Genomic DNA, 16,603 nt, shown 5'->3' with positions numbered 1-16,603 from the left:
TTCCATGCAGTTTAAGAGCTTGCAGTCAACAATCTGGCTTTTACACAAATGTCCAGAAGTTAGCACCCATTTTAGACCCTCAAATCCTAAAATTGTTCCTTAAGTCAATATTGACAGAATTGGGATGAAACTAATGGTTAACTTCCTAGGTTGTGATATGAGCTGTTATAGAATAGGGGGGGGGGGGGGGGAATCCTCCGATAGAAGTGACAGTGGGAAGGTTTCCACTGGTGACAAGCAATATAAAGCCATTAGGATTCAGGGAGTCCCGGAGCGAACAGAGTTAAGGGGAGGGACTGGCCGTAGGAGGAAGGGGAGGTGTAGCCTGTTAGGGGGAAGAGCGGAGTAAGTGACGTATCGTCACTCCTCCATTGGTAGCTGAAGAGTTCCAGCCAGGTTTAGACCTTCCACTGGTCCTAGTGAGATTGACAGACACCCCCCCCCCCCCCCCGACTACCACCAGGGCCCCTTCCATCAGTCCTGGTGCCCTTTACTCCTTTAAATCTCACGGCAAGTCACATGACTTGGTTGTTAGTGTGAACCAAGCTTTATGATCCAGCATCTTGGGGAGAGATTCTCCAACTCTTAAAACTGAATTTGAAGGGGATTTGGCAGGGATTCAGTCACAATTTGTACCACATTGAGTTTCTTCTGTTCCTGTAATCAAAAGTCACACAACATCCTCCTCATTAGTGTTCCCTCTAGCCCTGTTCTGACAGATGGGGTATCCCTCGTTACCTGTGCAGGGGATACCCCGATTGGATTAGAATGATTATCTAATCTTAGTACATGCCAGGACGACAGTATTGTTTAAAAAGAAAAGTCAGCACGCCGCCCGTGCCCCAGGAAAATGCCAACCTCACCACCCTGCTAGAATCCGAGAAGGATGGGAATTTACACTATAGCTGGTCTTTTTACATACTTTACAAGTATGCAAGACCTTTTTTTTTTTTTAATAAAAGGTAAATTGAATTTCCCACTATGGAAAGTCTTCTTTCCTTTCTGGGTAAACTTTGAGACCCCCACCATTGAACGAGATTAGCTTCTTTGAATCTGGCTCAAGGACCTAGACCATCTGTTCTGGATTGGCGATTGTCATGGACCTTGGCATGCTGAAGTGTTTCTACTTGAAATCTGTTACACAGTGGGGGGGGGGGGTCTTTTGCCCCGTCTTAAGGCTAAACCCCCCCCTCCAGACGGCTCCATGATCTGGAGGAAAAGCATTGTTCTGCGTTTGGCTATTTGTGTACTTTGATTGCCCCCTGGGGCTTCTGTCTCATTACACATATTAGTCCTCCTATTCAAGCTATCGGACCAATCCCTGCTGACCCATTTTCAAGTCCTCATTTGCATGACCAAGGGGACCCAATTGAGAACTACAATGTACTTTACAATTGACCAATAGGAAAGTGGTTGTTGGGGGCAGCGTGTTCAAACTGTTGTATAAAAGTGTGTTGTGTGCATCCAATAAAAGAGTTTCCTGTTTGAACACATATAGCCTGCCTGGTGTTTTGTTCTTTTGAACGGCACATAGCTGTAGTTCGAATCCCAAAGCCTTGGATGACTGAACCATCAGACGTTGCGATCTGCAATCTGATTCAATAGCAGCAGAGGAGTGTCGGGAGAGTGGAACCGAGCGAGCAAGGGTCTCGTTACCACTTGCCATCTGGTAAGTGTGCTATGGTGGAGGGATTGGTCATGTTGCATTTGTGAATCATTAGCAGTTAATAACTCACCATCCAAGACTTCTCTCTTGCCTCTTGGCCTTCCAAATCTTCCCCTTCCTCCAGAAACCAGATTAGTAGGGTTGCTGCAGGTGCCTGTACCACAGCACTGGCAGATACTGCTGGGGCCCTCAACTGCAGACCAGCTAGAGAAAGACAATTGTTAGACAAGTCTACATTTAGAAGCAAGACTTGAAGTTCTGGTGAACCAATGCTGTAGAGTAGTATTTAACTTTGTGGGGCCCAAAGCCTACTGGATGCAATAGTATGCTAAAGATATGCTTTTATTAAAAGGAGGAATTATAAACCTTACCTGCACAAGTGCATTGATCATGTGGTTTCATGTGTTGGCAATACAGGTCCCCCCCATTCCTTGTAACTTGCACTGAAGACACGAGGCATGGCACTAAAAACAGTTTAATGCATGACCTCTGTCAGAGACCTGATATTTTCTGAGAAGCTTTATGTATCCCACAATCCCTGGATCAGAGTTCTGCAGTGGAACTAGTAAATCAGATCAAATTAACCGCCGCCTGGCTAAATAGAGCGCTGGGGAACAAGACAGCTTTCATTACAATAGCTGTGTGTTTCCCCCCCGTGTGGCGCCATATACAGCCCCTTGTCTGGGGAACTTTGACAGACAGATTACCGTCCCAGGATTGGACAGTGATCTGTCCATCAAAGTGCCCAGACAAGGGGGAGGGGCTGTATATGGCACCGCAAGGTGGGGGAAACAACTATTGTAATGAAAGCCGTCATGTTCCCCAGTGCTCTATTTAGCCAGGTGGCAGCTCTCCTCCCCTACGATCGCTGGGACACAGGCAATACAACCCGGGCTGATGGTGGTGCTCGCCCCCCCCCCCCCCTCCCCAGGCAGCCCACTCACCCCCTCTCAAAATCCACTCGCAAAATGTGAGCAGATTTTTTGAGGGCAGAGTTTCACTTCCACTGAGGAGACAGGTGTATAAACTTCTGGGCGGAAGGCATCAACTATTTGACACCATTGTAGATGCCTTTTTATCACCAGAGTTAAGGAACTGAATGATTTTTTTTTTTAATCTTGAAACTGGGCCTAGTGTTTTTATTCTAATGGGAAGCTAGCAAAATGTTTTCCAGTGGTCTAAGGCTTAAAGATTTACTCCTCGCTGAGGATTCACTAGCCAAAACCCTACATACCATTAAAAAAACACTATTGGTCAAAGTTTGAAGTCCAGCACTCAGATTGGTATTGCCATCTGTATCCCTGCTGCAGATTCTCTCCTATTGGTGAAATGGTTATACTGAAAGGAAACCAGTCTATGGTGCTTCAGTAGGGGTTCCCAACATTCTTACACCAATTTTGTCTAGGTTGTGGCAAACATGTGTCACTGGACCAGTTAAGATCTATGCAGGAGGAGCTTTCCATCCAAAACTAAGACGTTAAATTATAGATTTGGTAGTGAACCACTAGGCCAATAAGTGAGGCTCACGATTTGCAAGCATGCTAATCTTTTGACACAGGACAGCAATACCTCACGCTAGGTCCATACTCCTTCAGCCTTTACTTCTCAAATTCTGATAGACCACATTACAGGTCTGCCCAAAACATTAAGACAAAGTAGTAGAGAAACATAGGTTTTAGCATCCCACCCACCCAGAGGTTTGCCCTTCATCTTTCCCAATCCAGAAAGTAGTGCATAGGCAATTATAACCCGAAGAGCCAAAGGCAGCTTATGTCCAAATGTTCCCCCCCCCCCCCTCCCAAGCTTAGACATGACTGCATGTCCTAAGAGAGCCAATGCAGGGGTCCCCAACACCCAGACTGGTATTTGTCTGTGGCCTGTTGACTGGGCTCTTTAATTAGGCAAACTAGGTGGTCGCCTAAGGCCTCGCACTCACAGGGGGCCTCACGGTCGCATAACTTACCCAATGCATTACCCCAGTTTTGAGAGACAGGTTACCTTAACGCTGCCACTACTGTGTTTAGGCAGTGTTAAGAGCCCTGACTCCGGAGAGGGGCTGCCAGCGTCCCCAACAACCAGTGAATATCAGTGACACCACCTCTTGTGATGTCAGTGACCCAGCATGCCCTCAGTCAATGATGTCACAAGGGGGTGGGTTCACCAGGTGACATCACCTCGCCCCTTAGTTATTAAAAAGCTAGATCTGGTGGCCTCCTTGTTAAAAGGGGCTTCCAGATTCTGATAATCACCCCCTGCCTGCAGACCCCCACAACTACCGGCCAGGGTTGTGGAGAAGAGGCTCTTGTTCTTGAATTATTTTTCCCCCCCATCATGGGTGCGAGTGGGGCCCCATGTCAAGTTTTGCCCAAGGCCTCACAAAGCCTAGAGCTGCCTTTGACTGGGCTGCACAGCGGGAGGCAAGCTGCGACTATGGCCAGACTGCAGTCGCCACTTCAACGCTATGCAGAAATTCCTGTCCTCTCCTGGTTCTTTGGGAGGAGACGGTAATATGATCCAAAGCTTCAGCTCCTCCTGCCCTGCTGAAAGGATGACATTGTTGGCAGGATTGTGACCCTGCTGAGGACAGAGTGTAAAAAGGGGCACCAATTACAGAGAAAGGGGGAGCCCGATATGAAGGGAACTGCACTTACCCATCACCAACTGCCCCTACCCCCCAACACACACCCAGACCGCAGCGGTGCAAACACCAAGGTATTTATCCTAAAAAGCAGATATGCTACCATATGGATCATGCTGGCAGCAGGTATGACCATTAGTCCTTGGATGTTTTTCTCCATATCATGTACAATGATTGCTGCCACCACATTATCGGTTCACAGAGTCATTGTTCTAGGTACAGTGCCACAGAAATGTGCGCAATAATCCATGGAACAAGCAACCATGTTAAGTTACCATCTCACCTTTGTGTGGCTTTGCTATAGGAACAGGCCTTGGTCATGGCATCAGGGACCTGGGTGGTTGCAGCAGCTCTCAGGTAACAGGTTATGTAGATCTGGATTGGGAAGTATTTAAATTAGGTTATCAGTTCTTACAAGGCACCCATCTGTACCAGTCAATGCAAACTGTCCTCACCAGAGAGGCATCATTTCCTAGAAATCGGAAAGTATCCACTGTGAACTGGAGCTTGTCTGGCTCAACCCTCGGGGTGATGAAGGCTGAAGAGGAGTCATCTTGCATTCCATCAACTAGACAGCTGTAGAAAATGGTCAGTTGAGTGGGGTCATTATGACGGCAAAACAACCCCCTCCCCCCAGAAGAAAAATAAAAAAACACCCATACCCATTTTCTTCAATGAGGCCATAATTAGGAGCAGAGGTGGGATCAGGAGATATGGTGGTCACACATCGGTCAACATACAGGATCAGTCCAACGTGGTTCTGAGTGTCCACAGAGGCCTCTATGTAGAGAATATCTCCAAGCTGATAGATGGGAGAACTTCTAGGGCCACTCCAGTCATCTATAGACAAGACAGGAGATTACATGTAAATTTCAGACAAAACCACCCCTCCCAATTATTTTCTTTGCTTAACTCACCAGTCATTAGCCTCAAGGAGAAGGACAGCCTCTCTTCTATGGACACTGTGGTGCTGAATGGAACCCACGTTGGCTCAATGGCTTTGCTGCTCACATTGGCATGCCTATACAGAGAACAGGAGTGTCAGTAATGAAATCATGTTAATTCGAGAGATCCACATTAACCGTTTAACCACTTGCCACCCACCATCAAATGACAGCGGGGCTGTGTGGCTCTTGTTCTGGGACGCTCTCCCAAAACAGGCACGCAGCACGACTGCACCATGTCGCTAGGACATGGCACGACCCTGATCTCTGTAAATAGCTGTAACTCTTTAAGCATGTGATTGACCATGTCCAATCGCAGCCAGTCACATGTAAACACAGATGCCAGTAACTGATGCTCCTCGCCTCAGTGTGTGGCGAGGAAAGCCAATCAGCGGCATCTCCTCACATAGGGAAAACAAAACATGTAATCAGAACACTGATCATCAGCGCCCTGATTATAGCGCCACCTCATCAGTGCCCACTAGTGATGGAAGCTTCACAAAATGTTTTAGTTAATAAAAACCCTCAGCAGCGATTAAATATCACCAAAAGAAAGTGACATTTGTGTGAAGCTTATATAATAAAAAAAAGTATTTGGGTACAGTGTTGCATGACCACGCAGTTGTCATTCAAAGTGACAGCGCTGAAAGCTGAAAAAATGGCCTGGGCAGGAAGGAGGTGCAAGTGCCCTGTAGGCAAGTGGTTAATGGGGTCACTTTTAAAAGAACATAAACAGCACCATGGTAGCTGCCATTGCCAACTTGTTTGTTACCAGGATGACAACCTATGATTTGCAACTATCTAGCAAGTTACTGACATAACTAGTATGAAGGATGGTAGTTCAAAATGGCTCCTTCCTTTGGCTGGAAAGCAATTCACAAGATAGTGATGCCAGATTCAGTACAACATCCCTGAAGCTTGTACTTATAATTTGAGGCTAGATGCTTTTGCTCACTCAAAATTTAGAATTCATATTACCTCGACATCCAGTTCAGATTACGATGGTCACTCTTGCACCAAGGAAAGTGGAATCCAGATGACAACTGAGCTCTGCCATCTTTAAAATGACATTCAGTTAAGCCACGAGGTCACCTAATGGTATCCCATCATTGTCAATGCTGATCCTTTAACTACCACACTTGCTTAACAGAGGCCATTGTTGATCACTGCAGTAGAGATGCCACGTTGTAGGTACGGGTTACATGTATACAAATACCTACATCCAGGCATTTTTTATTCTCAGAAAATAGGTGCAGGAAATCAACCACGACCCCCCCAAATCCCTCCCTCTACCCCACACACAGCCGCCATAAAAAATAGTGGGTGTGGTCAAATTTCACAATGGGAGGGTCTTAAAGGGGCATTAAATACCAGAAGTGCATTACGTACAGAGTGGGGGGGGGGGGGGGGTTTACACAAAGAGTGCAGAGTTCAGGGTTGCGCTACATGTAGAGTCAGTGGTACACTACCTACAGTTCAGGGGGTGAGCTACCCAGAGTGCAGCTTTCTTCCACAGTCACTTACCTCTGCATCCCCTGCTCACATCTCACCCCTCTTCGGGTCGGACCTCTGCATGCAACCCCCCACCCCCTTGTTCTCCCCCCCCCCCCTTAAAAGCTCCACCATCTTCCACATGTCCAACTTTTGATACCGTGTTAAGCTGAAGCACCCAACCAGCTTTACCTTCCCTCAGAAGGTAGTTGGCCTCCATCTCTCACTTGCAGGGAGATCATCCAGTGGGGGTGTTAGCAACTGCACTCTGACCATGTGCATCTCCCTTTTCCCCATCCTGCACTTAGTTGGAGCTGCTCAGGAGATCAGATCTGTGGGAGCCTTTGGGAAACAAGCTGTCACTAGTAAACACAGAAGCTCGACTTCTGTGTTTATAAGTGATGGCGGTTAGCAGAGGGCCTGAGCGAGAGTTGGAACAGAGTTCAGCTGAAGAGGAGAAAAAAAAAAAAAATCCTACATCAGTACAGACTAAGGTGTAGTACAGTTGCACCTAAAAGCAAAGGCTTATGGACCCATTTAGACTTTAGTATCAAAATGGTTTGCCAATACAAAAAAAATGGCTGCACCTCACGTGGGCTCCAAGTAAAGTTTATTGGAATATGAATAATATCCAAAATGACACCAGCAGTGGTCAAGGTAGACGTGTTTAACCAAATGGGTTGCCAACAAAACCAGACAAAAATCAGACGCAAGTGCATGACCTGCAGCAGTTTGGTAGGAGGCATTGACCCCCACCACAATTGATAGCTTAGAAGGCTTGAGGCCCATCAGTTTTTGCTGTCTGTACCCCCCCCCCCTCCCACAATAAGCAGATTAGTTACCAACAGGACTGAACCCAAGAGAAACCCCAAACATTTTTGGAGTGGTCAAAAAGGCCTAGGTGGCAATCAGCACAATGGACGCACTTGTTACAATGGCAAGTCATTGAAGAGATTCTCTGTTTTTTTTTGTCAAAACAGGATGTGAAGGGGGAAGGTCTTGGGAAAAATAAATAAAATAAAGCAGAAAACTTGGTGTGCTGTTCTCTGTTCGAATGGTTTTTGTCTTAAGATATTTACCAGGAAAGATGCATTGTTAGGACCTGCATTGTATCCTAGTGTAGACTCACCGGTAGTAGTAGCACATTATGGGGACCACGGCTGGGTTGGTTCTGATGATTGGAATGGAGGAGGTTGGGCTGTAGGTCAAGTTGGTAGCATAGATCACCCAGTCTTGCATCATCTGTAGAAAAGATCAGAACATTATAAACACTGCGGTGCTACTCATGAGTTAGACAAGTGGCACATCAAATGTTTGGAAACGGAGACAAAGGATGTGTCCCATAGCCAAGACTAGTCACCCAACCATCATGCTAATGTGGATTAAGCCATGCAACTACAGTTTTAGAGGACCCCAACAGGTCTGCTTTAAGGTTCTAAAGACCCTGTCACCAACTTAAAGCAGATGCATTTTCACTAACTGAGTAGCCTACTCGAGAACATTCCAACTCCCTAGCAGCACAGGTCCCCCTCCTTACACCTTGTAGACACACACACTTAAAAACCCTGTAACAAAGTAAAATTCAGCAAAAGAGCATTGGAGGCTTAGGCCGCTTTCCACATCATTGTCCCCCCCCAATTGTACATGTGAACAAGGTTGGCAGCACACACAGGTACCCTTCACAGAAAAGCAACAAGGGTTAACAATGAAAAGTGAAATAGTCTCAAAGCAAATCATCTTCCAATTTGCAGAGCCATGGAATATCAGTCTTTAAAGTGGAGTTCCACCCATAAATATAACATTACATCAGTAGTTTTAAAAAAAAAAATTAGTCCTTTATGAAAAACATTTTTTTTTAGATGCCTTCAAAGTGTTGTTGCTAGGCAGAATAGTTAATCTTCCCACTTCCTGCACCTAGGTGCTTAATGCTTCCTAACCTACACCGCACAGACTCCTGGGAATGTTGTGGGTGTAACTTTCCAGGAGTCTGTGCACTCCCCAGTCTCAAAGAATCATGTGACTTGGAAAGCACAGGTGCTGAAACCTGATCTGACACTGCTTGTGCAGCACTGAGCATGTGCGAGATCTGCAAGGCTGAAATCCAGGAAGTCATACAGTCTGGCTTCATGATGCCCACACTTAAGATGGCCCCAGTCAATTTCTATTTTATAAAGTGTCTAAATGCTGTAACAACCTAACAAAACGGACCTTAGTTTACAGACTAACTTTACTAGAATACATTAAGCTTGTGTATTACAGGGGTATTTATATTTAAAAAGTGAAATTGTGGCCGGAACTCCGCTTTAATAATGTGCACCATTTTTATTACACTTTTGTACATTTGTGTGTTTATTACGGCTTGTCATAGGGTACTGATGAGCACATTTATACATGTATATGGCTGGAGATGGTCTCCTGTTATTATTCAGTGTTGTATGGATGCCAAGATGTATAATGTACGGCATTTTACAATACACTTTGTATGCGTTTGTGTGTATATTATATTTTATATATATTTGCTCATTATAATTTAGGGGTAAGCAATTCTACACTGCACCATTGTACATGAGATGAATGCACAGTGTGCTCTTTTTATTAGGTGTCGTGTTAATGTTGAGATTTGTGAACTCCAGACATCTAAAAATACACAAATCAAGGCAGCTTGGTATTCATTAATATAAAACGAAATGTACGTTTAAAGCGGAGTTCCGCCAAAAAAAATAAAATTAAGTCAGCAGCTACAAATACTTCAGCTGCTGACTTTGAATATATGGACACTTACCTGTCCTGGGCGCCCACGATGTCGGCACCCGAAGTGGATCTGTCCCTCGGCTCTCGGGTGCTGCCGCCGCCATCTTCGGTAAGGGGATCAGGAAGTGAAGCCTTGCGGCTTCACTTCCTGGTTCCTTACTGCGCATGCGCGAGTCACGCTGCGTGATCCCACTGGTCCCTGCTGTCTTCTGGGACCTGTGTGTCTCCCAGAAGACAGCAGGGGGAGGCGGAAGAGGGGTCGGACGTGGCGTAGGTCACATTGGCGACCTATGCCCAAAAGTGGGAGCAAATGCCGGTATTACACAGGTATCTGCTCCCTCCTCCCCCCTGAAAGGTGCCAAATGTGACATCGGAGGGGGGGGGGGGGGTTCCGAAAAGCAGAAATTCCATGGGTGGAACTCCGCTTTAAGACGGCACTACAAAGTGCAATAACCCATAGCAACCAGGGTTTAGTTTACTGAAGCCAATGGAGTTGGAAAAAAAATAAAAATAAAGTGTGGAGGATTACCTGCACAGTGTTGCCACAGTCCTGCAGACTAATCTGGAAGATAACTTCATCAGCACTTTGGGTGTTCGGCTTGCAGCTTTGGGGTCCCAGGCTCAGATCAGAAGATTTCACTAGCTTTCCATTCCCATAAAAATCCATCATGACACTGACCACCATGCGGTCCTCTTCACACTGGACACTGATGGGGGAACTGGATGAAATTACAGTCGGGGGCTGCTGGCGGAGCATCCCACCAGCACGTCCACCTGTTGAACCCCTCTGAGCCCCACCTCTAGAAGCCCCAAACCCATATACTGCATTAGCTCCAGAGTAAATCCCTCCAGAACCCCCTCTAGAAGACCCCTGGCTCTGGCCAGGTACAACCCGCTGGTTATTCCTCCACCAGTCTGATTGGCGCCTATGTCTCACCAAGGCTCCATCCCCACTACATCCAAACCCTGGTCCATAAACCAGGGCCAAAAGCAACAGCCAACTACAGTAGCTCCTCACTCCTAAACCCATCCTGCCTGCAAGACCAACAGCACTATGAGGCAGGAAGAAAAAGCTTCCCTTTATACCCCTCCCACCAGTCACTAATACCCCCAGCTGGGGCAATTCATCACCACACCCAAATGGCTTCCTCATTCAGCATTTGGCTAAATTACACAGTTGATCTTTTGATGCTGAGACAGTTAACCACTTGCTGACAGCCGCCTTATTTGAGTGGAGCTACACAGGAGAATTTCAGTAGCTTAGTCCCGCTACTATATTTGTTATGGATTAATCACTGGGAGTAGCAAGTGATCAAAAAACTGATGATACAAATGTCTCTCCATGGAGTACACTATACAACCAACATGCATTAGCATAATCTCACATGACTGATCAATGTTTCAATCATGTGCAATTGAAAGCTACAAGATGCTACTGAATACTACCAGTGTAGCTTATACCATAGGGGGCGATATATTTCAGGGCCCATTTTTATATTTGGGGGCGTGTTTAATGCACATGTGCCAAAGTTCCTTCTGTTAGGCTGCCCATTACATTTGTACAGATTTTAAATAAACAAGGTGCATCAGCAAGGTGCATTGGGATGCCATTCAGATGTAAATCTGGCCTTGGTGATCATTTGCTAGTCCTAGCGATTAACAGCTAGCGATGTTGTTGGCAGGATTGGGTTTGTAAACTCTCCTGTGTAGCTCTAGTCTTAGGGCTCATTCACATGGTTCTGTACCTATTGCTGAACTGTTTGCAGCAACATGTGTTGTATGCGCTATGGGGTGCCCACCCATTCATGTCTATGAGTGCACCCAACAGAAAACACTTGCATTGCCATGTGTGCACATCAAATAATGATTATGAACATATATAATATGTGAATAGACCCTTCAACTGGATTCACATCCTCATTGTGAATATACTTGCAGTCTTGTGCAGTTATAACATAGATAGTGACATTGCATTGTTGTGTTTTTCCTTCATTTGCATTGATTGTCCAGATAAGAAAATCTGTCTGCTGGTCAGTGGCGATGCATCCATAAGGGACACATGGGCGCTGCTCCCTCTCTCCTGCCACCTCTCTATTTATGGTCGCTGCTGCCTCCCCCTTTTCAGATGCCCAACCCGTTATCGGGCACCATGAGCCTGAATTACAGTGGCGGGGAAATTTTTGGAAGCACCTGATTAGAGCAGAGTCCCTTATAATGGGCACAACAGGTGTTATAAGTCCCTTATAATGGGCACAACAGGTGTTCAGACCCAGGAACTCAGCACAGGAGTGGTGGGAACCCCTTGTAATGGCACAAGTGTCTAGACTGCTCAGACCTGAAACTCAGCACAAGAATGATGGGAGCCCTTCATAATGGGAACAGTGGCTGTGAATACCTGGGTACTCGGCCCAGGAATGGTGGGAGGCCCTCATAATGGGCACAACAGGTGTACGGACCTCAAAATTCAGCACAGGAGCGATGTGAACCCCTTATAATGGGCACAACGGGTGTGCAGACCTTGGAATTCAGCACAGAGAAGGTGTGAACTCCTTATAATGGACACAGCAGCTGTGAATACCTGGTGAACGCAGCACAGGAATGGTGAGAGACCTTTATGTTGGGCACAACCGATGCGCAGATCTTTGAACTCAGGGAAAGAATGATGGTAGCCCCTGATAATGGACAACCTAGATCTGCAGTGCTATAAACACTCCATGTGGATGGCTGGAGCCCCTCATAATGTGCCCCCCCCCCATTTGGTCTGGTATGGATTTTGAGGGGAACCATACGCCAATATGTAAAAAAAAAAAAAAAACGGATTCCCCCAAAAGCCATACCAAACCCTTATATGAGCATACAGCCTGTCAGGCACCCCCCTGAAACATGCCAGGCCACATGCCCTCAACATGGGGGGCCCTGCCCCCCCAAACCCCAAAGAAGTTTGATGGGGACAAGGACCTCCTCCCCACGATCCTGGACTGTGGGGGTCTGCAGGCAGGGGGCTTATCAGAATCTGGAAGCCCCCTATATGAATGAATATGGGGTACATACTACCCCTACCCATTCATCCAAAAAAGTTTAGTGTAAGAAAAACAGGAGACAGTTTTTGATACGTCCTTCATTGAAAATGAATGTCCCCCATGATAACTCCAACGTTAATCACGATAACTGTCGCCGACACAAAAAAACCCCCCAAAAAAACAACAAAGTCTCCCACCGTTTTGGAAGCGCCAGTGTCTGACAGCTCTTATATGGTAAGGGGTGTGGTGATGTCATCCAGAGACCCCGTCCCTTGTGAAATCACTAACCCGTCATGCCCAGGCAGTGATGTCACATGGGGTGGGGTCTCCGGTTGACATCGCTGCCTAGCTACATCCAATAGCTATATAAGAACTGTCAGAAGGGCGGGAACCTTCGTCAGGGTAGGAGTGTTTTTTTTTTTTTAATCGGGTCAGTGGACATAGTGATCGACGTTGGAGCTACCACAGGGACATTACATTTTTAATAAAGGAGTTGTCAGAAACCTGTCTTTACTTGATTAAGGAGGCTCTATTACAGTCAGGATCGGCATAAATATTAGTAGAGTGTGTTCCATGTTTCTCAACTGCAATCTGGTAACAATAGGATCTTCTAAGAAAGCTGCAAAGTGAAATATATAGCAATCCCTCGGTACTCTGAGTTCCTCGATGTTTGCCCCGATATGTAGGACCTTCTCTATAGACCCACCACAGAGTCCATCATATCTATGGGTATACCTTCAGGTTCTCTTGTGTTCCCTTTAGGCCTCGTACACACGACCGGACATGTCCGCTGAAACTGGTCCACGGACCAGTTTCAGAGGACAGATCCGATCGCATGTACAGGCTAGCGGACAGATTTCCAGCGGACAAAAGTTTCTTAGCATGCTAAGAAACTTGTCCGTCGGACATGTCCGCTGGTTAGTACGTCTAACCAGCGGACCGAAATCCCGCGCCTGCGTCGCATTGATTCGACGCATGTGTGTGGAAGCATTGAACTCGCGCGATAGAGAACGTCGGTGATTTCGGTTTGATGGTGTGTACAGCCATCAGACCGAAATCTCCGAGCGGACATGTCCGATGAAAACGGTCCGCAGACTGTTTTCATCGAAAATGTACTGTGGTGTGTACGAGGTCTAAGACACATTTGGGACAATACCATGTATATACATTGAAATACTTGTTTTCTATGTCTGTTCTTACATAATGGTTTTACCATGATTATATAATAAATTAGATTTTTATTCTATTGAGTGCTCTTTTTCATTTGGGTCTACTGGTGGCTACCAAATTAAAGTCCATATTCACCTCTGGCTCTTTCTCTGAGTTGTCAGAAACTGTCTATTTTTCTTATACTTTTTTTGGGTGAATGGGTAGGTGTACTATATACCCCCTACTCATTCACATGGGGGGGCCGCCCCCCCTTTCCTCGCCTGCCAGGCTGCATATTCGGATAAAGGGTCTGGTCTTTTTTCCCAATTCATTTTACATTGCCTCTAAACACATGTTGCAAGTTGGATCAGTTAAAATGGTGATCAGACTTCCATTAAATGCAATGGGCTGAAATTGGACCCAAGTCAAACAAAAGTAGTGCAGGAACCTTTTCAAAAGTCAGTCCAGTTAAGACGGCTCTCATTGGGAAACATTGATTTTATATGTCATACGACATGTGCTCTCAAAGTCGGAGCGCATGTTGCACCAGTGTGAACCGGGCCTTACTCAAATCCGTACCAATACATTGGGAGAGATTTACCTAAACTGGTGAAACTGTGCATAACCAGCTTCTAACCCAAGCATGTTCAATTGAGTCTTTGACAACCTATCAGCTGGTTGGTTACTATACACAGCTGCACCAGATTGTGTGCACTAGTTTTAGTAAACCTCCATTCAGTTACCACTAAAAAGGCCTTGTGTCCATTTCCTGGCACCAATTCACAGCAAAGTTTAGGAACTGTACACTGGGTACAGACGCCTCACTATCCTGCTGCCCCTCCATCACATATTTGTCTCAATTCTCTTAACCTAGTTTTCAGAGTAGTACTGACTGCAGTAGTAGCTGTAGGTCTCAGGTGTGTTGACAGCATTTCTCTAGGGGCTGAATTCAGCCTGGCCAGGCCACACCCAAGTGGAATTGGGGTTCCAGTATGACTGGTGCGTCTCTACTTGTCTGAAACCTCTTCCTGATGCCAAGCACTGTGAGACAGGTGACCTGTCCCTACTTTATCCACAAGGAAAATGTGCGCCAAACCCAGGGTCTTGATAAACCGCCTGACCCAAGATTGCCTCAAATACACCAGCATCTAATCTGATGCTGCCTCTGACCGAGGAATGAGGTTCCCTTTGATTTCACCTGCATTGCCGCTACATATGAATGCCACCAGTAGTGGAGAAGAGACTACAGACTTAAGGAATCCTACGATTGTCAATGCGGATCCTCTCATTACTCGCCTAGCAACTCACCTGCCACACGTTGCCGATTGTCACTTGCCATGACATCACCTGACACAGTGCGGCTTTTCACTTGCCAGTGCCACCTGCTGTGTTCCAGAGTGAAGTCAGGCAGCAGAGAGATGATGCCCCTGGGCGAGTGTACTGCCCACATGCTGCCGTCACCTCGCAGCAGAATGGGCTGGCTGATGGATGGCAGTTCTGCCACTGCTTTTGGGCGTCAGTTTGCCACCCCCCTGAAAGTGCCGCTCGGGACCCATGGTAGGGCCGGCACTGCCAATATGGGATGACATTAGTTATGGGGAATTAATGAAATTGGAAGTGTCTGAGGTATAACACAATTATTTCAGAAAGACCTTTGTACAATTAAGTATGGAATATGGAAGCCCATACCAAAGATTGTCGCCATACAGGCGCAGGCCGTTGCCATGAACTTAAATGTAATAAATCTATAAATACCACTAAGGATGGGACGAACACCCCGATTCCAGTCGCACCAGAACACCGCAAACTGGCAAAAAAAGTTGCAAACCCAATAAAGTCTTTGGGACATGAAAAATTAAAAGTGCCAATTTTAAAGGCTTATATGCAAGTTATTGCCATAAAGTGTTTGGTGACTCGGGTACTGCCCCAGGGGACATGCAAAAAGTTTTAAAAATTAAAAAATATCTCCCCCAGGAGCCGTGATTTTATAGTGAAACAATAAAAATATTCCTTTAACTATCGTACCGGGGGGGCTGTAAAGTGGCACATCTTTCTCACGGTTTACTGTGCAGCAGCAAACTTTCATTTCTAAAAGGAAAAAAAAAAGTTATGTATATAAATTTAAACTACTTGCTCATGGCTGTAATGTATTGCAGACTCCCATCAATATAAACGTGTAAAAAAAAAAAAAAAAAAAACCCTGTATGGGGTCCCCCCTGCATCAGTCCAGAGCACATTGTCCCCACATTGATGGGGAAAAGAGGCTATTCCTGAGAACCCTGGCCATCGCTTGTTGGGGGCTTATGGGAATCTGCAATCCCTTTGACAAGGGGCCCCCCCTCATTATGTGAATCGGCATCGAGTACATTGTACCCCTAAAAAAAAAAGCTTCCTGCTGCCATTATGTTTTGACAGATCGTATATAGGCAAGTGCCAGGCCACCCGCTAATGTAACTGGATGACCCCACCCCCTCTGTTTCATGACATCAGTAGGGGCCACCCTTGCCTATATCAGCTGTGAAAGCCAAGTGACAGCAGTCACCGGGAGGCCTCCCAGAGGCGGAGCTTTAATTTTTCGGGTCCAGTAGGTGGCCTGATTGAAGACCGACAACAACATCGCAGGACACTTTAATAAAAGGAATTGTCAAAAAAAAAGTTGTGGTTTTTCCTTTGTACCCACTACAAAAAAAAGTCAGTGTACCGATACCCATTTGTGTGGAGATCCCCTTAAAGTCTATGCCAGACCCAAAGGGCCTGGTATGGATTGGGGAGACTCCATGTTTAACTCACAGCTTCATTCACATATACAGCCACCATGTAAGCAGCAGCCCTAGTTGGCCAATCAGCAGCCATCAAATGCACTGTGATTTAACAGTGCAATATGGGGAGCTCTGGCTGGCAAACTTGCTGCGAGTGCCCATATGTTGGTTGGTAGAACAAACAA

General features: G+C 46.1%; 1 protein-coding gene across 2 annotated transcripts in view; it reads right to left on the bottom strand.

Moving 5' to 3' along the window:
• LOC120933589 (zona pellucida sperm-binding protein 3-like) overlaps nucleotides 1-10,559 on the bottom strand; it is a 62,246-nt gene extending 51,687 nt beyond the window's left edge. The window contains exons 1-7 of one of the 2 annotated variants that reach the window (XM_040346875.1): nucleotides 10,020-10,559; nucleotides 7,869-7,981; nucleotides 5,222-5,325; nucleotides 4,967-5,144; nucleotides 4,760-4,880; nucleotides 4,588-4,679; nucleotides 1,737-1,870 (exon numbers count right to left, since the gene is read on the bottom strand). In XM_040346875.1, coding sequence (XP_040202809.1) covers nucleotides 1,737-1,870; nucleotides 4,588-4,679; nucleotides 4,760-4,880; nucleotides 4,967-5,144; nucleotides 5,222-5,325; nucleotides 7,869-7,981; nucleotides 10,020-10,520 — 1,243 coding nt within the window. In that variant the 5' untranslated portion in view covers nucleotides 10,521-10,559. The remainder of the gene's footprint in view (nucleotides 1-1,736; nucleotides 1,871-4,587; nucleotides 4,680-4,759; nucleotides 4,881-4,966; nucleotides 5,145-5,221; nucleotides 5,326-7,868; nucleotides 7,982-10,019) is intronic. The other variant, XM_040346874.1, reaches the window with a different exon arrangement.
• Nucleotides 10,560-16,603: the final 6,044 nt, after the last annotated feature.

This window comes from Rana temporaria, chromosome 3 (genome assembly GCF_905171775.1).
Source record: "Rana temporaria chromosome 3, aRanTem1.1, whole genome shotgun sequence".
In the NCBI taxonomy this organism is placed as follows: Eukaryota; Metazoa; Chordata; class Amphibia; order Anura; family Ranidae; genus Rana; species Rana temporaria.
Note: the sequence above shows the minus strand (reverse complement) of the source record. Positions and strands in the feature narration are given on the sequence as shown.